The sequence below is a fragment of the Helianthus annuus genome, chromosome 6, assembly GCF_002127325.2.
Source record: "Helianthus annuus cultivar XRQ/B chromosome 6, HanXRQr2.0-SUNRISE, whole genome shotgun sequence".
Classification (NCBI taxonomy): Eukaryota; Viridiplantae; Streptophyta; class Magnoliopsida; order Asterales; family Asteraceae; genus Helianthus; species Helianthus annuus.
In genome coordinates this window covers 91,124,043-91,142,897 of record NC_035438.2, presented here as the reverse complement: position 1 = coordinate 91,142,897, position 18,855 = coordinate 91,124,043, and the positions used below count along the sequence as shown (strand labels likewise).

Sequence of the window (18,855 nt, the reverse complement as noted above, 5' to 3'; positions counted from 1 at the left end):
TCTTGGCAACTGCATTCTACCCACGTCCCAGATTTATAGCAACCGTATTTAGTGGGAAAGATGGGCCAGAAAATGAGGGGCGTATAGAACCGCCTAGAACTGCCACAATAGCAGTTAAAAATAGGAGTTTAAAGGGTCAAGATTTATTTTCAGCATGATCCAATGGACAAGAATGATTTGAAGGGTGGTTAGACTTAATGGGTTCCATATATATATATATATATATACTACTTTATAAAGCATATAGGAAGGATAGAATGGTCTTTTGCCACTTTACAAGTGTTTAAAGCCCATTGTACAAACCTGTTAAGCACAAAGTGTTGAAAACTTGTTTTCAACACCTAATACCCATGCGGATCTTACCCGGGTTAACTTGACCCGTTTTTAGTTTGATGGATCCAATATAATCTTTCATTCACTCTATCTAACCACAAAATTCGTTTCATCCATCAGACGCTCCACCTTTCTCTACAAACCCTAACCCTAACCTTCATTTCCTCCACCGCTCCTCCACCGCTCCTCCATCGAACCGGTCGTCGCCATCACCGTCTTCTCCCCTTCTCCACTCCAACAATCGCTTCATGGCTTCTTTCCTGGTGGCTTCTAGATCCGACACTATCTCAGCAGATTCGACACCAGATCCGACACCAGATCCGACACCACATCGATTTCTATGGCTTCTTTCCCGGTGGCTTCAAGATCCGACACTATCTCAGTAGATCCGACACCAGATCTACTGGTTTGACTGTAGGGTACCTTTCTTGTTACCATATCTTATTTATTTATTTATTTTTTTGTTATTTGAATCTTGAATGGGTAATGTTTCAGATCTTCCTTTTGGTTGTGGGTTCGTCAACGATGGTGCTTGTGGGTGGAAGATCTGGCAAGATCTATGGTTTATTTGTAGTAGATCTGTTCTTTGTAAGTAGATTTCTCGGGTTTATTTACAAGTCTAGGGTTTATTTACAAGATTTCTTGATTTTTTGTTTAAATTTATAGGCTTTTTTATGTGTTTTGTGTTTTTTTAGGGAGATTTCGTTTGGTTTTCGGTTTCTTTGACTGTGGTTTTTTTGCTAGGGTTTCAAACAGTGCGACTTTATGGCGTCTGCAGATGCTGAGCTGGAGCGATTGCTTAAGGAGACAGGGAAACAGTTATCGCTTCCTCATGATTATGTTGATGAACTTCTTCAAGTTCTTGATGTAAGCTCTTACTGTTTTGAGTTTTGATTATGTTAAGACATAAAAATGTAGTATTTGGGTCCATGGTTGTATTTCAGCTTGTTGACATATTGGATGAAGGGATTATTTCACCAGATCTTGGAACCCTTGATTACAAAGGTCCTTACAAGGCAAGAAAAGATAATTCTTTTATGTTAGAGATTTATTTGTGTTAACTTTTATCAATTTATGAATTTTTCTTCTGCTTCAGGTTGTTGGTAAGGCTCTCCTTAGGATTCATGCGGAAGGTCAGCGAAAGGTAAATTTAGTTTATGTCTTGATATGGGACCCAAAGTCATCAACTTTTACATGGTTATATGCAGAGTGTAATAACGCCGATGTCAAAACTGTGTTGTGGAGCATGATTCAGAGCTACCTTTAGCAATTCTGAACCAAAAGGAAGTATTTTCTGTTGATCTCTTTTTTTAAGTAAAATGCTTTTAACAAATTTACAGTATGTGCTCTAAAATGTGTGTGTTTTCATTTCACCAGGCTGGTAATCGGATTACATATATACAGACAAGATGATGAGGCATTCCGATAATAGATTTGTTTGAGATGGTTTGTCAAACCTCCTGCAATCCAATTTTATTTACTTTCTAAGTGTTTTATTCGATGTAATTTCTGGAGTATTTACTGAAACTCATAAAACTTGGATTTCTCATTTGAGATTCTGGAATGACATTCGGCTATTGTGTTGCAATGTAGGTTATTGTCTCAGCTAGGAAGCTTGGATTCTTTCAAATGTCACATCCTCTATATGATGTGGTTGCAAGTGAGACGCTATTCGCTGTATATGTGATGTTAGTATTCTGTTTTTATATATATATTTTTTTGATGTAGAGAAGTATGTTTACTGCAGGAAGGTCTCAAAAAAATAATTGAATCGTATTCTAATCTTAATGCTGAACCTTTTCTTAAAATAAAAGGGGCTTCTAAAGCAACATATCGTGGAATTGGTATAATTATTAGGACTAGAAGTGTTATTAGTTGCAACTATTAGGGTAAATCTGTGTTAGGGATGAATGATTTAAAAAAATGGATGGGTACAGGTTAGGGCGGGTTTTAAAAAGTTGGCATTTTGGTTTGTGTTAAAACAAGTTTTGTCAATATGGATGGGTCCAAATGGGTTTGTTTTTAAAAAGAGTATTTCAGATAAGGTACTGCTTCTGATAATGTGTTTGTTTGTCAAAATGCAGAGGAGAATCCTTTTGGTGGTATATTGCTACCATCAACTGCAGAGTCAAAACCTCAAAGGTGGATCTAAGTGTCAAGCTAATGCTTCCTCTATATCAAGCTCTAATGCTCCAAGGCAGGACAGTTCGGCAGCAACCTCCACGTCGATGTCTCACCATCTATTTTCCGTCTCGATCCTTCTTCATTCGCGACGGTAGGCACACTTAAGGGGCATTGGTGCACTCATATGTCTTTCATTAAAGAAAATGTTTTGACCATTGGATCAAACCTGCATGAATCGACCGAATACACGTTCAACTTGTTGATTATCTTCACCTAAATCCATTCTGATGCGTTACGTGACCTGCCTTTTTTCTTTGAAATATTGAACTCATTTTGTTTGCTTCTTTGAACAGGTTTCGCTCATAATGGCTTCCAGTCAACAGGTCAATTAAAAAGGCTACATTTGTTCGGGTCGAAATGGGTCGATTATTGAATGTTGTTTTGGTTCAGCTAAAAAATGAATCGTTTCAACTCATTTAAATGTCACATTTCCAAAGCGATCCGTTTTTTACCTGAACTAAGCTATCCGTTTTTGAAACTGGATGTACTGTTGTTGGTGGAGGAAACATGGTTGGAAGTTTTTTCTTTATATAGTTCTACCCCATATGACTAGCTAAAAGCTATCATCATTGGTAAGGTGTTTAATTGAATTTGTTTAAAATTAGATATGTACTTTTAGTTGTTTGCCTAAATGTTTGGATGATGAAGTACACTTGGGTTGAAGCGACCTGGTTTTTTAGAGAAAGGGGTGACTCCGGTTCAGATGCGAGTTCAGAGCATGGTGAGATCACCGCTGAAGATATTTTGATATTCTTTTACCAGTTGGATTTGGGGCAACTGGTTAAATGTGTCATGTGGGTTACGGGTCAAACGCAACATAGGTTTCTAGCATTTTATGAGTTACCCTTTTTATTGTAATAAACTAGCAGAATCCTATGTATTGATTCTTATGTAACATCTACTTCGTTTTTATTTTTGTTTTGCTCTTGATCTCTGGCTTCTTAATTCCATTTTACACGCTGTTTGGCAAATTAAAGTCATGATTTTTTGGTATTAAGAAGTTTCGCTTACATGCTTAAGAAGTTTCGCTTTGTTCCAGGTAAAGATGAAGGTGAGTAGATCGCTTAAGTTGACGAGGGGCGCTTCAATTCGCACAAGGAAACTGGCAAGGGACATGCTGGTCTTTTGGAAGAGAATCGATAAAGAAATGGTAATATTTTTGTATTTTAAGTGTTGAGTGAAGTTGACAACACTAATGTTGTTCTTTCAGGCTGAAATAAGGAAAAAGGAATAAAAAGAAGCTGCGGAAGCTTTGAAACGTGAACAGGAGCTTCGGCGCAGTGAGCGAGCGAGCGCAGCAAGCGCAGCCGCAGCGGCGTGGCGAGCGCAGCCGCGACAAGCGTAGCAGCATGGTTAACAAAAATGGCAATATTCGTGTATGGGACTTGACTGCAAGAATGTAAGTTCAATATTCGTGTATGGGACTTGACTGCATGGTTAACGAAAGGCTATGTTAAAGCTTGGAATGAAGCCCATTCTTGGAGTCGGTCGTGTTACGGTTACAAAGAGCAAGAATGTAAGTTCAATATATCCCCAAATTGTAACCGAACCAAATAATTAATCACTTAGAAATATCTATTAATAATACAATCTTCTAATTAAAAAATATAGAAAGAGTCGTGGGCAATCACCATAAAGTTGTGAACTACAGTTAATCATGCCCTTAGAAAGAGTCGTGGGCAATCACCATAAAGTCGTGGGCAACCACCATTTTCCACCGCTAGACGTAAAAAATTTAAAAAAATCCATATTCATTCCATCTTGTCATTTTGAAGGTTCAAGATCTAGACAACTCATCACAAACGGTTTACGATTCCTGGGTAAAAACTGCCAATATCCCGAGGTAAGTGTTCCAGAATTACTTTCCTGCCCTCTCAAGCAGCTTACCGATGAATAAAAATGAAAAAAAAGACATAAAGTTGATGTTTGGCTTTTATAGTCAGCAGAAGTATAACGTATAATGAAAAAAAAAGACATAAAGTTGAAACACATTATCTAACAATAATTGTGTCTACTGTCTATGCCAGATTTACGCACCATCAAAGCACAATGATTACGAGTCAAAATGCTTCCCATGGATAGATGATGTTGTTGAAAATGCAAATAAACTCAACACTAAAGAATCCTAAACTTACATCAATCCTACTTAAAAGTCTTGCATCAATTAAACCTTCAAAAGAATCCTAAACTTACATCAATCCTACTTGAAAGTTTAATATATTACAATCAAGACTTAAAAGTAGGATTTAGTTCAACTGAGATAAACTTACAATTTGAATAGATAGCCGAGAAACCTTGATGTGAGAGCCGAGAAACAACGCAAGATCCAGATGCAAAGAGTCAATATATTCTGAAATCTAAGTAAAATAGAAGTTGTTAGGATTTAGTTCAAATATATCAAATATATTAATATATTAAACTTTCAAATTGTAAAAAAAGAATTCCAGTATATCAAATATATTAATATTCGCTCTTTTTTGGTTTTAATTCTTTTCGATCATAAAGTGTTGCATACTTTATTCTTTTTGTAATTGAAAAAAAAAAAGAATTCTGGTATATCAAATATATATGTTAATATCCGTTCTGTTTTGGTTTCTAATTTTTTCGATCATAAAGTGTTGCATACTTTGTTCTTTTTGTAATTGATAAAAAAAAGAATTCAGGTATATCAAATATTTGCATACTTTGTTCTTTTTGTAATTGATAAAAAAAAAAGAATTCAGGTATATCAAATATATTAGTGTTCGTTCTTTTTTGGTTTCTAATTCTTTTCGATCATAAGTGTTTGCATACGTTCTTTTATTATGTTCAAAGCAAAACTTAGTGGTTTTTGTTGGCTGCTTATTTTCCGAAATCATTGATGACTTTGTTTTAGTTTTTTTATGTCTTTTTCTAGAAAGAACCAATTCAAAAGCTTTATAACTCTTACATTTTGTTTTATAAAACAAAAGTAAATAATATAATAAGTGCATTAGGGATAACCTTCTATTCATATACTAAGTCATACTCACGTCGACATATTGTTCATTTTTCAAGAAGTTTTAACATTTCTTAATTATTTTTGTTATAAACTTAATAATTTTCACACCTCATACAATGATATAAAGAATATATATAACCAATATCCCGCCGCAACGCGCGGGTTAACGTCAACTTGTTATCAATAAAAACAAAATGATTGTTACTAGAAGATGTTAAAAAGGGCACACGTTTTATCCAATAATCATGTAATTTAATATATGGGCTTCCCCTCATACGGGCCTATCCTCAGGCACAAAAGGGCGTGTTCAGCACTTGCTTCCATTTCTTTTGGTCAAAAAAAATATAAATCCAATAAACATTTGACTTAACTTTGATGTTAAAAATGTTACAATAAAAAATTTTGTTTTTAAGTTTACACAATCCTTGTGTTTCAGTTTACTTTGATGTTAATTTTTAACATGGTAAGAAAATTGATCTTTATATCCAATAAAAATTGTATGTTTAAGTTTACACAATCCTTTTTTTATATTTAATCAAACTATTTTTATTTTCTTTAAAATTGATCTTTATATACAATCAAAATTGTATTTTTCAGTTTATAAATCACTCCAAACAAATATCAATTGAGAGGTATGGGTGGTGGTTATCCAATTCCCATTGAACCACAAGGATCAACAAACCCACCTCTGGTGTCAAACCCACCTCCGGTGTCAAACCCACCTCCGGTGTCAAACCCACTTCCGGTGTCAAACCCACCTCCGGTGGCAAACCCTCATCCGGTGACAAACCTTGAACACGATGATCCATTTGGTTGGACGGATGAAGAGTTGAATTGGGCGTATGACTATATATTCGCTCAACTACAATTTGGTGGACTACAAATTGAGGAGGGGCATCATCGTCCGGTGGTAAACACTCCTATACTGCCTATGCATCCTCCACCTTCAAACCCCCCTTATGTGGAAAACTACAGTCAAACACAAGAACTACCGAGCTGGGCTGAAGGGTACGAAACTGACCCTGGGGCGGTTTACGAACCACCATTGGATGAAGAAATGGTTTGGGAACCTTAGAACAATTTTGATGATGACTGTAGTTTTTTTTTCTCGAATTAGTTTGAATCTTAATTATGTAAGTTTTAATTATGTATTACTTTAAATTTAAATTTGTTGTTGTTTAATTTTAATCATGTTTTAGTTTAAATTTAAGTTTCTGGAGTTTTTATTTTTTTTAGTTAACTAACATTAAACACTTAATAGGATATGTCTGATCATTTTTCCGTTGAAGAATTTTCATCATTGACAAATGATAGAGCATGGTATAATATAATCTTTGTTAAGGTGGAGTTTATTTGGCATGACGTCGATGAAAAGAGATTAGTGGTTATTTTTCTTGATCAACACGTAAGAACATTATTTTAATTTACTTTGTGTTATACGAGTAAGCGTTTTTCCACCACTAAATTTCTTTTCTTTTTAGAGACAAAAAATTGTTGCGTTCGTACCACAACATTTGATACACATATATAATGATACGGCATTGATGGGTGGTTTTTTTTCCTTAAATCATTTCCAAATTGAGAATCTCAAATATCATGAGTACCCAAAGTACCAGAATTACGTGTTAGTTTGGTCCGAGAAAAAAATTGTCATCAACGAATATACAAAGCTTTCTTCACTTATGCTTACGATTCCAAGGGGTGCTTCTTTATATCCATTGGTCCCTTCCATTATAGAATTGAAGCATGACAGGAGACCTCAAAAAATTATTGTTGGTACATATAAATTCTCTATCTATATTTTTTATTAAATATATAAAAGTTTATATATGTATGTATAATATAGTGTATACGATTTGGCTGATTTTGTTATAGATGTGGTTGGGAGAATAATAGAAGGCAAACGTGATCGATGTTGTTTTGAACTTTCTCTTCGAGATAAGACGTAAGTTATTATTTATTATTAACATATTACAAACATAATATTTACATTATATGTAAGAAAATATTATTATTAGCAGAACTTTAATCCAAAACCGTAATATACAGTTGTCACACAATACAAATGTTTTTGTCCGCCCTGAAGCCTTCCGATGTTATACATACCATTCGAGCCGTGCAACAAAAGTCTATCATATATGTATCGCGTGTCAAGTTGGTTCATCTACCAGATAGTATGTTATGCTTTACACATGAACATTCTAAAAATTAGTTAGATTTAATGGCTCATGTAATTTAATAAAAGTTATATTTTATTTGTTATTTCAGTTAATATTTTGAAGTCTACGGAGTTGAGTACGATTACGTACGAACCAGATATGGTCGAGGCACGGGATATTTAAATTATGGATCGTTATCCAAGTTTGTGTTTAAGTTAGAAACATTTGGTGTTGTTATATGTTTAGTTGTTGAATATTAAAGTCTCTCTTGATGTTTAGTGTTTTGCTTTTTTCCCCTCATATTGAAGTAATTGTAGAAGTATATTTTACTTTGTCTAATCTTATAATATGATATTACAAGTATGTTATATTACTTGCTTTACAAGTAATGGTTACACCTATTTTTCACTAAACTATAATCTTCTTAGATTGGACAACTAAATAATCATTATCTGTGTTAAACGAAGGTATAACCATGGCTGACCTTCCTGTTCATACAATCGTGTTTGAGATATTAACGAGGGTGCCAGCGAAGGATGTAGGTCGTTCTAAGAGTGTATGTAAGCAATGGTACGTGTTACTGTCAACACAAGATTTCGTAAGGATACATTGTTCTCGCTCATTAGTTTCATCTAACCAGAGAGTTCTACTAATTGACGACCTAACATGCTCTGTTCATCCGATCATCTTTCAATCCAATGACTATGGGCCAAGCTCCATAGTTACATTTCCATTCCATCACCAAAATAATGATGTCTCAATACTTTCACATTTGAACGGATTGTTGTGTGTTTGCTTGAATCATACATACGAGCTGCTTCTTTGGAATCCAACAACTACTGCTTTCAAGCATTTGTCAACCCCTGATTCTCATGGATTCTATATAAATAACCTTGATGCCATTGGTTTGTACGTTGACGCTGACGATGATTACAAGGTCTTGCATATAAAGCGTAGGAGTGGTGTACTTGGTGTCTATGTTTATTCTAGGGAAGTAGACTCTTGGAGAAATATTCCTTTCATAACAAGACAAGAGTACCTAAGCCCTCATTTCAATTGGTCAGCTGGCACATTTTGTGGTGGTACTCTATATTTCACTGTTTGCGAATGTTGGATTGGAGGTACGAATGTGGTGATTTGTTTTGATGTTAATTCGGAGCAGTTCAAGGAGATAAGCTTTCCACCCGTTCCTTCTACAGGAATGGTTCAAGGTGTTACAAGTTCCAGATTCGATCTACCGATAATTTGCTTTTGTTCGGTGGTAGGATGCTACAGCAGTTTGTGGTTGATGTTTACATCAAAATTGAGACGTCACGCTTAGAATTTTGTGAGAGAAACCAGGCTAAGATTCGGGCCGAATTGTACCAAGGTATTGTGGATCGCGTCAATACTGGTGAGGTTCATGCAAACAGAGTCGGGAAAAGAATTGTGTTGCCTGCATCTTTCATTGGGGGGCCTCGCGACATGCGACGTCGGTTTCTAGACGCGATGACGTTAGTTCAAGATGACGGCAAGCCTGATGTATTCCTTACAATGACATGCAATCCTAAGTGGCCTGAGATATGTGATAACTTACATGTTGGTCAAACTGCTACAGATCGTCCAGACCTTGTTTCAAGAGTGTTCCGGGCTAAATTAGAAGATCTTAAGGATCAACTCTTCAAGAAACATGTCCTCGGGGAAGTTAAGGCATACGTCTATGTCATTGAATTTCAAAAGCGGGGTTTGCCGCATGCACATTTTCTCCTAATCATGTACCCGCAACACAAGATCAATAACGCGGACCATTATGATAAGGTTGTGTGTGCTGAAATTCCTAACAAACTAACACATCCCAGATTGCATGAGATGGTTGTCAAGCACATGATTCACGGTCCTTGCGGCAATTTACGATCAAGCAGTCCTTGTATGCAGGGTGATCCTAAAATTTGTCGTTTTCACTATCCTAGACAATTTAATGAACAGACGACACAAGGAGAAGATTCGTATCCGTTGTATCGAAGGAGAGACACCGGGATAGAAGTGGACCTACGAGGACAACACTTGATAATAGATGGGTGGTCCCATATAACCCAAGGCTTTTGATGATGTTTAACTGCCACATGAATGTTGAAGTTTGCTCAAGTATAAAATCTGTGAAATATCTTTTCAAATATGTTTATAAAGGACATGACAAACAGGTTATTCAAGTCGATCAAAGTGAGCCAGGGGTTGTTATTAATGAGATAAAAAGATTTCAAGATGCACGCTACATATCGCCCCCAGAAGCTATGTGGCGCATTTTTTCCTTCTCTCTTTCTCAAATCTTTCCTGCTGTTATAGCCTTACAACTTCATCTCCCAAATAATCAGATGGTTAGATTTAGAGATGATGACTTGATGCCTAATATTGTTGATAGGGAAAGGGATAAGAGAACCATGCTAACATCATTTTTTGAGATAAATAGAAACGATGAAACAGCAAGGGTACATTTGTATAAAGATTTTCCAAAACACTTCACGTGGAATGGAAGCACACGCCGTTGGAGTCGTCGTTTCGGTAAAAAACAAAGAGGTCGTATCGTTTCCGCTAATCCAGCCGAAGGAGAAAGGTATTACTTACGCCTACTTTTGTCAAATGTCAGAGGGCCTACTTCTTTTGAACATCTTTGCACAGTTAATGGTCAACAGTGTGCGACATTTCGGAAAGCAGCTCTTGAGTTAGGCTTAATAGAAGACGATGAATATCTATCACAATGTCTCGAAGAAGCCTCTACGTTTCAGTTTCCCAATGCTCTTAGAAGGTTATTTGCGACCATAATGATTTTTTGCCAACCTGGAGATATTCGAAAGTTATGGAATGACCACTTTGATTCACTGTCTGAAGATCATCGGTTACACTGTCAAAGTATAGAACGAGTTCAAAATATGGTTCTTACCGAAATTAGTGTCTTGGTACAATCCATGGGTAAAAATTTCAATGAGTTCGACCTTCCTAAGATAACAGACGATGTTAACTTACAAGATGCAGGTTATCGTGAGTTACAAGAAGAGTATGGGATTGTTTTGGAACCTGAACACTTGAGTGCCAAAGATTCACTTAATCCGGACCAAAAAAACGTGTTTGATGAGATCATGATGCATGTTGATAATGATCTTCCAGGCGTGTTCTTTATTGATGGTCCAGGTGGAACTGGAAAAACATTTTTGTACATTGCCTTGCTTACTGAAATTTGGTCACGTGGTCTTATTGCTCTCGCAACAGCTTCATCAGGTGCAGCGGCTAATAATATGCCAGGAGGTAGAACGGCTCACTCGAGATTCAATATTCCTCTTAATCTTGAAAATAATTCAATGTGCAATATCAAAAAACAGAGTGGGGCCGCTAAACTGATTCGGTCTGCCAAAATAATCATATGGGATGAAGCGTCGATGGCTAAACGACAGGCGATAGAGGCAGTCGATCGTACATTCCAAGGCATTATAGGTGTTAGTCTCCCATTTTGTGGAAAGATAATGTTTATGGGAGGTGACTTCAGACAAGTGTTGCCGGTTATTAAACGTGGCACTCGAGCACAGATTGTAGACTCCAGCGTACGAATGTCACCTCTTTGGTCTTTGACTAAGAAGATGCGGTTGACCATAAATATGAGAGCGCTAAAAGATCCATGGTTTTCTAAATTTCTTTTAAGAGTCGGCGATGGAACTGAAGAACCAATCGAAGGAAACTATATCCGCATACCCGATGACATGACAATTCAGTGCAACAACAGAGAAAACGCTATAAAAGAATTGATCCATGCCATCTTTCCATCAATTGAAGATAATGTATATTCTTCAGATTATATAATCTCTAGAGCAATATTGTCCACTAAAAATGACAGTGTTGACGAGATTAATAATCAAATGATTGAAATTTTTCAAGGGGAGGAAAAAGTTTATTACAGTTTTGATGAAGCTGAAGACGATCAGCGCAACTTCTATCCGGTCGAGTTCTTAAACTCGCTAAATGTTAGTGGTTTGCCGCCTCATAAGCTTCGTTTAAAAATTGGATGCCCAATAATATTGTTACGTAATATCGATCCATCACATGGCCTGTGTAATGGCACGCTATTGATATGTAAGGGTTTCATGCGAAATGTTATTGATGCGGAAATTGCAGTCGGTCAACATGCCGGCAAAAGAGTTTTTTTGCCAAGAATCCCTCTAACCCTTTCTGAAGATGACATGTTCCCATTCAAGCTGAAAAGAAAACAATTTCCAATTCGACTTAGCTTTTCCATGACGATTAATAAAGCTCAAGGTCAAACAATTCCGAACGTTGGTATTTATCTTCCGGATTCTGTATTTTCACATGGACAACTTTATGTCGCGTTATCAAGAGGGATTTCAAGACAAAGTACGAAGGTGTTGGTACATCTCGCCAAAGAATTCAAACAAAGCGGAGTTTACACATCAAATGTTGTCTACCAGGAAGTGTTGCGTGATTAATTAATCGCATCCGAATAAAAAAGAAGGTAAGTTAGTAGATTTTGTGCCTTATTTGCTTCCAGAAATTACCTTTTAATTACTATTTTAAACCACTAGTAGGCGTCTAACATTTTTTTATGTGTCGAAATCTGGTACAGTAGAGGAGAAGGTACAAGAAAGTCATAAGCGAACGGATGTATTGGTAAAACAGGAAGAGATACAAGAGACTCCCCGCATGGTGTTTTTATTGTTTTGTCCAGCTACTTGACTGTTCTGAACTCTTCTTGTTTTTAATTACATCTACTTCCTTGTTTTGTACTATTCTTGTAGAAGATCACCAAATAATCGATAACCTAACAGAAAAACCAGTGCCATTGTATCACGAATAAGAAAACTAACTTAAGTACTATACAATATTTCACGAGACGACGGATAAACTAACGGTAAACAATTATACTATTGTAAATTGCCACTCCCACCGCATCGCGCGGGGTAAGTGACTAGTATATATATATATATATATATATATATATATATATATATATATATATATATATATATATATAATTAAGAGTAAAGTGCCATTTTGGTTCCTAAGGTTTGGTCACTTTTGCCAATTTAGTCCAAAACTTAAACCTTTTAAATCTGGTCCCTGTGGTTTAACTTTTATTGCCATTTTGGTCCAAAAATGAAATCAGCTAATATTTGGCTAATAAAACCTGTTATTTTGTCCTTTTCCTCAGGGGTAAAATGGCCAAATATCAGCTGATTCCAATAATTTAATTAATAATGTGTTATAATAAAATTATATTGACCGTTTTGCCCCTGATTTCATTTTTGGACCAAAATGACAATAAAAGTGAAACCACAGAGACCCAGATTTAAAAGGTTTGAGTTTTGGACTAAAGTGGCAAAAGTGACCAAACCTCAGAGACCAAAATGGCAATTTACTCTTTAATTAATTTTAGGTTTACCCAGAACAACCCATTCTTAATCTTACCCATGTCCAGAATTACCCATAAGGTTTTTATTAAGACCCATTAGGACCCAAAATCAGATGTTTGGGTCGGATTTGTCGGGCCTAATCCCACCTATCTGAATTTGGCCAATAATAATCCCAAGTCAGGAATTAACCGCTAATAATCCGACCTCGTCCATTTTTTTGTAAAATACTACACAGTTAAATCTAGCTAATGATGTTATAAAAAAATGGTGACGTGGCTGCCACATGTTAAATGACTCAAATGACATGGATTTTTTTTAAAGGCAAATTGGAAAATAATAATCCCACCTAACCTATCTGAATTTGGCCAATAATAATCCCAAGTCAGGAATTAGCTGTTAATAATCCGACCTCGTCCAAATTTTTGTAAAATACTCCACAGTTAAATCTAGCTAACAGTGTTATAAAAAATGGTGACGTGGCTGCCACATGTTAAATGACTCAAATGACATGGATTTGTTTAAATGACATGGATTATTTTAAATCTTTAATTGGTTTTGTTGACTGGGTATAAAAGGGGCATTGACCCCAACTTAAAACACCAGACGATCAAAACACACCAACACGAACCCTAATTCTACACATTCATAAGTGAACCCTCAATATACAAATTAAACTTCTTCAATCGATCCCAATAACGAAAATATGAGTTCATCATCATCGTCTGCTTCAATTCGTCCAAAAAACCCCAAAAATTTTCAGATTTTGCACGGATGGAAAAGTTTATTGTAACCATGAATTAGTTGCAAGCCGTAGGGTGGATGGAAATCGAAGTTCAAGGCAAGGAGAAGAGTTTTACGGATGCCCTTTATGGCCTGTAAGTTAATTTACAAAAAAAAAAAAAAATCGATATTGAATTTCAAATTTTAACCAATTGTTTGTAATGCATATCTATAGCGATCTGATTGCAAATTCTTTATGTGGAAACAAGAAGTCGATGCTGTGTTATCAAGTGAATGTAATTGTCATTTCGTTGAGATGGACAATGCAAGACTTGTGTAAGACCCACTCTCAATCACATAATCCATCTGCTCAAAAATAAGACATCTTGTCTACTTCTACATCAAACATATAAGTATCACCTCCCTCATAGTGCAATTTAGGTTTTTTTTTTTCGGCTTACCACCGTGCCAAGCTTTGACAATAACCTTGTCATCCATACTTTTGGTTTTAAGAGTGGGAGAAGGATTAAATCAAGATTAAAACGCATAAACAACAAGAATGTAGCAACAATTTTAGCATACCTGATCGTTTTTCTTCTTGAGATGGATTTTAGGGTTTTCAAGAGATGGTGTTTTGATCGTCGGTGTGTTATGTTGGGGTCAATGCCCCTTTTTATAGTCAGTCAACAGTAAAGGATTAAAATAATCCATGTCATTGGAAATAAATAATCTCATTTGAGTCATTTAACATGTGGCAGTCAAGTCACCATTTTTTTTATAATACCGTTAGCTAGATTTATCTGTGGAGTATTTTACAAAAAAATTAGACGAGGTTCGGATTATTAGCGGCTAATTCTTGACTTGGGATTATGTTAGGATCTGAGTTTACTTGATTGTGTTGTTTTATAAGAGATGTAAGATGAAGAAGATAAACAAATGAGCAATTGCAGCGAAATGAAGTAAAATTTTATAACACAATCAGGGAAAGAACAGGTTTCATCATATATGCTTTTATAATTAAAAGATTGAATACACAATGTTTCGACTATGCATGCATGAACACTTTCTCCCCCTCAGCCTGAGCTCACAATGTTAGTTCGTACAAGATGTAAGTGTGTGCAAAGAGCTAATAGAACAGTACATACACTATCTATTTATAGTACAATTCTAAACACTGTGGCATCTTTGCTGACATCACCTCGATACTGACAGCTAACAATCTTAACAACCTCTAAACACTGATGATTACAGACACTGTTACATTAAGACACTGATTAAACAAACACTGATGCATGTTATCCGCTGATGATGATCAACCACTGATGAAGAATTGAGCAGTGCTTTCCATTAAGGTTGATCAGGCCTTTGACTTCTAGTAGTTCTTTAACTTAAACAGTTGATTGGTCTTCAACAGAATTTGCATATCAGCAGACTTTTGAGTGTAACAGACTTTAGTATCCAACAAACTTTAGAGATCATCAGTTGATGTATGCCACTGCCATTGGAGGGAAAAACTGTTAAGTGCACTATTATTCTGGATCATCTGTTGCAGATGAGTTTTGACTTTGTATCATCTTTTTTTCAAGGAAGGATCACATGGGCCAACAATCTCCCCCTAGAACAGATGATGCCAAAACTCTCCATTATTTTTTATCTTTATTTTCTCATCAACAGTTCCCGGATTTGCCCTTTGAATTGGAGCTCAAAATCCAAAGAATCTGTGTCTTCTTCATCCCTGTGCAGTTGAAGGTTCAATAAGTCTTGGAGGTCACCTACATCCAGACCAAATGCATCCTTCCTTGACAGCTTTTCAACACTACCATCAGACCTGATCAGAGTCAATACGTGGGTATCTTTGTCAGACTTCCACTTTAGTATTTTTGGATCTGATAGCTTTTTAGGGAGAAGTTTTATTTGTGATGAGTTTGGGGATTGAGGTCTGCTTGCTAACTTTTTGAGTGTTTTAGCAAATTGAGCTTGAAGTTGTAGAGAAGCATCATCCAATCCAAATTGTAGTTGACTTCTGATAGCCTTTTTTCTGTATTCAGCATCCCTCTTTTCATCTTCCTCATCAATCTGCTTCTGCCTTTTTAGTTGATTCAAGGCAATAATGGGTGGAGCAGATGATGAGAACAACTTTTTAAAGGTATGGGTCTGTTGAGGCTTATCAGCAGTGGTTTCATCATCATATACTGGCTTCTGAGGAATTGTTGGGTCTGTTTTTCTGAGCTCTTCTAACTTTTTATAAGTTAGATCAACATTCTGCTTAGACCATCTTGCAATGGATCTAGCAGTCCCATAATTAGCTGCAATAAGCTTTACTCTCTTCCTTTTGTACCTCAATGCTTCATCCACATCATCCTTCTTGAATTTGTTCCAGTTGGGTGCAGATTTCTTCATTTGAGGATCTTTCTTCATCATTTCAATTCTATTGATTTCATCTTTGAGAGCTTCAAGAGGGCAATCCTTGAATTGAGACTTGTTGGCTTTGTAGGGCTTGGTATCCATGATGATGTTTAAATAATCAACCCTTAGTTCCTTTTGAAGACCAGCAGTTGGTGGTAACCCAGACATGGATGTATTTAAGTCTCTAGCATAGTCTTCCAGTTTTCTGACTTTACTTAGCCCATGTTGATAGAGACTTTGGTATCTCCAGTCACCTTGCCCTTTACTCTCTTCTTTTGTAATGCTATGAGCTTGGTTAGCTTTCAACTTTAGGTATTCATCCATATTTTGAGGTGTTCTGAAGCCATACAGAGATGAGAAGGTTCTTTTGGATGGATCCTCTATTTTGTAGAACTGTTCCATTTCATGTTAGACTGCCATCAGTTCAAGAGGATATTGAGTTTCCAAGGAGATGTTTCATGGGATGTAGTCAGTGGGTGGTTGTTTGACTGGGTTGGTTTTTGGTGATAAGAGTGGAATGAATGATGAGGCAGGAACAGATGATAAAGGAATTGGTGCAGGTATTTCTTTTTCATCATCAAGCATCACAAACTTCCTTTTTCTAGCATAAGCAAACTTTGGAGGAGGAGGAGTTTTTAAGGGAGAAGGTGGTTTGGGTGAAAAAGTTGATTGTGAGGGGAATCTTTGAGGTGTTGATGGTTTTGTTGATGGTGGTGAATCAAAGTGAGTGGGAACAGTGGATTGACTAACAACTGTTGAAACCACTAGTGTCTCAACAACTGTTGTCTTAACATCTGATGATGCTTTTGGTGCATCAACATCTGTTGCTATGGAAGATGGTGGTGGTGATGATGAAGCCGTTTTCTGCTTCTTTTAAGGTGGTTTTTGTGGTGATGGTTTTTGAGGTGAAGGTTTAGGTTTGGTTGCAGTAGTGGTTGGCTTTTCAGAATCATCAGTGGTTTTAGGGAATGTGGCAATTGGAGGTCTGTTGTTTCTGAATGATTTTCTTCTATTTGAAGTGCCAAGGTTTTGTGTTTGGATTTCCCATTTCCTCTCTTTCTCCTGTTATTTCTTCTAGACATCTGCTTTGCATTCTTTGGTGTCTTTTCTCTTTTGTTTTTCTGAAATCTCTTCATCTGTCTATTTATTTAAGGTTTCATCAACTCCCTTTTTCTTTCTAGCATCAGATTTTTCAACAGATCTCACAGAAGTGTATTTGACAGAATCTGGCTTTTGTTTTGGTTGACCCTTGGGTTTGGATTTGGGGTCAACATCCAATTTCCTTAGAGAATCTTTCTCCCCCTTTTTGGCATCATCTTGGTCCTCTTTTTAAAATACAGGAGCTGGGGAGGTGCCAGTTAACTTTGCAAGCACTTCTTTGATGCCCCTAATATCTGCATGAGTGACTTTATATCTTGCTTCAACCGTAACTGTAATTAGCTCCATGTGGGAGTTATGTTGAAGTTCAACCAATCCCCTTTGAGCTGCAATAATAGGTTGAACTGGATTCCAAAGCTCATGGGATAATTGCTGATGATTACGTTGACTTTTGGAAGCATCCATCAACTGCTTCATTAGATCTTTCATTTCACCAACGGTTGTTTCAATTGTGGACATCCTCTCCGTCAAATCCTTATATTTTAATTCATCACCTAACTTAATAGGATCACCTGAATTCCCACCAGAGGTGGTTATATCTACTTTTGTGATAGGAGTAGACTCCAAATCATTATCTGCAGATGCTCCTTTTTCTTGGTTCTGGGGACTTCCCTCTGCATCAGTGGTTACCTTAGTAAACACACCAGTGGTTACCTTGGTAGAAACAGTAGTAGTTGCCTTCAAGGGAGTCTCACTAATGAAACCACTGTCCAAATGTAGATCAGTGGATCCAACGTTTGTAGTAGCTGCTCCGGTTGAACTACCAACAAGAATTTCAGGAAATTCAAGTGGTGTAACCTCCTCAACTGTTTGTTGGTTAGCTAATTGAACAGGTTCAGACACAGCTATTGTTGAAGTTATACTCTCAGTAATGTGTTGGTGAGAGGGGCTGCTTATTGTCTGATTGTCAATAGCCTCAAATAGAGGTATGAATGTTGGTGGAATAGGAGATGTGGAGATTAGTGTAGAAAGAGACATTGTCCCAAGATAAGGGCTTTTAAACATACTTTCAAGTGAAGGTAATGTTTCATATTGTGGTGTCCTGTGCTTACAACATGTTCCTTTTGTGAGGAATCATGAGGAGTTAAGGTTTCAAGTTGAGATCTTTCCATCTGTTGTGAGGAAGTAGCAACAGCGGTTTCTAGTGACATTTGTGTTGTCACAGGGTTAACCTCTGGGGTCTCATATTCCAGAGGACCCTTATTTGTGGGTTTGGTGGGCTTTTTGGGTTTGGATTTGGTCTTTTTGGGTTTTGATGGTGGGGGTTTCACAATAGTGGTTGTGGTGCTGTGATCACCATGAGTAGTGGGCTCAGCAACAGAAGTTTGAGGAGCAGATGTGGACTCATCTAACATTTGCTCAGACTTCTTTACTTTTGTTTTAGAAACATTTGACTCATTGGCCGTTAGGCGAGTAAAAGTTTCAGATGAAAGATGAAAGACTGTTCATTTTGAAAGGTGTTCCTTGCTCAAAAGCTTTTTGTGGAACCTTCTTTTGCAAATAATAGCTCAAAAATCTTGGG

General features: G+C 36.6%; 2 protein-coding genes and 1 long non-coding RNA gene across 9 annotated transcripts; all 3 read left to right on the top strand.

Moving 5' to 3' along the window:
- The first annotated feature begins 423 nt into the window (after positions 1–423).
- Positions 424–1,326, top strand: LOC118479872. 2 transcript variants are annotated; one of them, XR_004861142.1, is made up of 4 exons: positions 424–747; positions 829–921; positions 1,078–1,200; positions 1,278–1,326. It is a non-coding gene; the product is annotated as an uncharacterized LOC118479872 (long non-coding RNA). The 2 variants fall into 2 exon arrangements; XR_004861141.1 differs by having other exon boundaries at positions 424–752.
- Positions 1,327–1,424: 98 nt separating this feature from the next.
- On the top strand, positions 1,425–7,988 carry LOC110944708. Of its 6 annotated transcripts, XR_002595007.2 has the most exons (13): positions 1,425–1,477; positions 1,542–1,779; positions 1,927–2,021; positions 2,418–2,608; positions 2,811–3,089; positions 3,166–3,238; positions 3,557–3,667; positions 3,728–4,033; positions 4,293–4,360; positions 6,095–7,273; positions 7,373–7,442; positions 7,547–7,671; positions 7,766–7,988. XR_002595007.2 is itself a non-coding variant. In XM_022186357.2 (5 exons), exons 2-5 carry the CDS (start codon positions 1,777–1,779, stop codon positions 2,888–2,890), a joined length of 369 nt encoding a protein of 122 aa, XP_022042049.1. In that variant the 5' UTR covers positions 1,425–1,477; positions 1,542–1,776; the 3' UTR covers positions 2,891–3,240. The 6 variants fall into 6 exon arrangements, 1 of the variants encoding a protein (XP_022042049.1); XR_002595009.2 differs by having other exon boundaries at positions 1,927–1,993; positions 2,811–3,238; XR_002595004.2 differs by having other exon boundaries at positions 2,811–3,238.
- A 1,770-nt stretch (positions 7,989–9,758) lies between these two features.
- On the top strand, positions 9,759–12,125 carry LOC110866519. The gene has a single exon (XM_022115693.1). It carries the CDS (start codon positions 9,759–9,761, stop codon positions 12,123–12,125), a length of 2,367 nt encoding a protein of 788 aa, XP_021971385.1.
- Positions 12,126–18,855: the final 6,730 nt, after the last annotated feature.